Source organism: Micromesistius poutassou (genome assembly GCF_964030765.1).
Source record: "Micromesistius poutassou genome assembly, contig: SCAFFOLD_6229, whole genome shotgun sequence".
Classification (NCBI taxonomy): Eukaryota; Metazoa; Chordata; class Actinopteri; order Gadiformes; family Gadidae; genus Micromesistius; species Micromesistius poutassou.
Genome location: NW_028176941.1, coordinates 8,496 through 11,552, shown reverse-complemented (window position 1 = coordinate 11,552; position 3,057 = coordinate 8,496). Strand labels below are relative to the sequence as shown.

The following is a 3,057-nucleotide window of genomic DNA, read 5'->3' as shown; positions in this document are numbered from 1 at the left end:
CCCTGTCAACCTTATCCAATATTTTTTGTGTTTGATTCTAATCAAGCCTTCACCCTCAATAAATACAAAGGAATGCAGAAATGAATTTGCAGCTGAAGAGGAATTGCTCAATGTTAACAAAAGAAAAAGGAAATAAGCTGATAGCAATAAACAGTCACTCCTCGTTATAAAACAGAAGACATAAATCTGTACCTTACCATAGCACCAACAAAAGACTTTGGAGCTGTTTTGTTTATAGTTTTGGGATCTATGACAAATGGCCATAAAAAGGTAAAAGGCTTAATATTTGTTTTTCACTATGATGAAATTATTCACACAGATTACCACTACTATCTTTTGAGGTGCACTTATTAATACTTATTAATTCAAAGTAAATTTTTTAAGTATTCTGATATAATAATGATTAACAGTTCACTGATGTATTTGAATATTTACAGTGTGCAAGTAGCATTGCTATTATGGACGATGACCCTCTTGTCTTGGAGGACCTGCCTGGCCGAGCTGATAGACGACCAAGGGTATGCATTGTGCGTCACTTCCAGACGACGAGTTCAGAACCTCTCCGGTCAGAATCTTACCAATGTTCCTTTGGATCTGAATAACGAGATGCAGTACCTGGATCTTTCTCACAACCTCCTTGTGAAACTGCAGGCAGCCCCCTTCCAAAATCTCTCACAACTCTGCTTCCTGAAGGCTACCAGCTGTGGTCTGAGGGTGATATATCCCGGCCTATTCGTTTACACCCCAAAACTGAAATTCCTGAACATATCTTACAATTTGTTAGATTATATCCCTGATCTATCACTGCCACTGCTGAAGATCCTTGACTTGGCCGGCAACCAATATGACAGCTATCAAATACCGGCCACATTTGAGACGTTGGCAAATCTGTCTGTCCTTTCCTTGGGAAGTGAAAATGCTTTACAAGTGGACTTCAATGATTTTGATTCCCTCTCAGATAGCTCATTGCAACTTCTCATTCTTGGAGGAGGTGTTGCATGGCAACGGTACGATCGTGGTTCTCTTGCAAAGATCAAATCCCTCCAGAAGATAACTCTCAAAGTGCCTTTTTGTGAGAACTTTGATTTATTTGAAAAGCTGCTGGAAGATGTGAACAAAACGCAAACAACCGATTTAGAGTTGGTCAACGTACTTCCTGAAATCTGCAATGTGACCGGGGACCCTTTCAGGGGCCTGAGAACCATGCCACTATTAAAAGATTTAACCGTTGTAAATACTTGGATTAACAGCAGTTTCATGGTGGTATTTTTAAAGAATGTTCTACTTTCCAATGTTAGAACAATTACATTTGCAAACATAACCTACAACGAAGATACACCTGATGGATTTAAGTTCCCCACTCTGAATCACACAATGGTCATAAGTTCCATTATATTTAATGGAATAACACATTACCAATACAGATACCCCACTATAGAAATTAGTGTGGACATATATTCCAGGATGGACTATTTGAAGTTCTCAGGCACAGGAATGAACATTGTACCTTGCACCATTATGTCCTCCTTGCCGTCCCTGGAAACACTGGACCTCTCAAACAACCTTCTGTCTGACAGAGGATTCTGGTGGTATACATGCTCCTATACCTCGGTCTTCCCCAAACTAAAGCACCTGTCTTTGAGCAAAAACCGCTTTGTGGACCTTTCCTTCATCTCTGAAATGACCCACCAGATGAAGCACCTGGAATCTTTTGACTTGAGTTTCAACTCCATTGTTTTGGAAAAGCCGTGCTTTTGGCCCATCCACATCACATCGCTGAGCCTGAGCAACAACAACCTGGGCAACAAAGTATTTTCCTTCCTGTCCCAGTATTTACAGCGAATTGACCTGTCAAAGACAGGCATCACGGCCCTAACACAAGAAGACCTATTGCAATTTCCCATGTTGACCCACCTTTTCCTGAGCTTCAACAGCATCAAGGTCATCCCTACGGATCTATCCCCCACCTTGGTCAGTCTGTACATAGACCAGAATTCCATTACATCCATCTCCCAGGAGTCTCTGGCGGGTCTTCCAAGTCTCAGGACTCTCAAAGCTGGAGACAACCCCTTTGTTTGCTCCTGTGACTCCTATTGGTTCATAACTGCTCTGAACAAATCCTTGCTGCCCGACTGGCCCTTGGATTATACCTGCAGCACTCCCCCTTCTGTGGCCGACCTGCCGATGTCCGAGTACAAAACCAGCAAGATGTCCTGTGAGGCCTGGCTTCAGGCTGCCGTGGCGGTGCCCGTGACGATGCTCATCGTGCTGGCCCTTTGCTCTGTGTTCTACGCCTGTGACGGAGTGTGGTACACCAAGATGCTGTGGGTGTGGATCCGCGTGAAGAGGAGAGGCCAGAAGCAGGCCGACCTGCTGAACAACACGACGTTTAGGTACCACTCGTTCATCTCCTACAGCCACCAAGACTCCGCCTGGGTGGAGAGCAAGCTGGTGCCGTCCCTGGAAGGGGCTGGACTCTCCTTGTGCATCCACGAGCGAGACTTTGTGCCCGGCCAGTGGATCGTGGACAATATCATCAACTGCGTGGAGGCGAGCTACAAGACGCTGTTTGTGCTGTCCAACCACTTTGTCCAGAGTGAATGGTGTAACTACGAACTCTTCTTTGCCCAGCACAGAGCTCTGGACGCCCAGCAAGACTCCCTGGTCTTCATCCTGTTGGAGCCTATTCCGACCAACTCTCTGCCCAAGAAGTTCTTGAAACTGAGGAGATTGCTGATGCAGCAGACGTACCTGGAGTGGCCCAAGGATGAGCGAAAGCAGCAGGTGTTCTGGGTGAACCTCAGGTCTATGCTACAGGTGGCGGACCACAGGATCCTGAAGGATATAGCTCTACAGTTAACCCAAAGCGCTTCTCTGGTCCCAGACGATTTGGTTCCTTTGTTAAAATGATGACTGCAGTCCAAAATTAAAAATGTGTGTCCCTTTCAAAGATTGATATTTTTTTCATTGTAACTATGATTGCCTAAATGAAACTCTACAAAACTGAGAAATTGAAGTCTTTTTCTGTATATATTTCTGGTAAAACTTTCTTTTTAG

General features: G+C 44.5%; 1 protein-coding gene across 1 annotated transcript; it reads left to right on the top strand.

Annotated features, from left to right (window-relative positions):
- Window positions 1–417: 417 nt before the first annotated feature.
- On the top strand, window positions 418–3,057 carry LOC311377454 (toll-like receptor 1; the record flags this gene model as incomplete). The annotated part of the gene is made up of 1 exon (XM_084491341.1): window positions 418–3,057. One exon carries the CDS (start codon window positions 418–420, stop codon window positions 2,908–2,910), a length of 2,493 nt encoding a protein of 830 aa, XP_084347467.1. The 3' UTR covers window positions 2,911–3,057.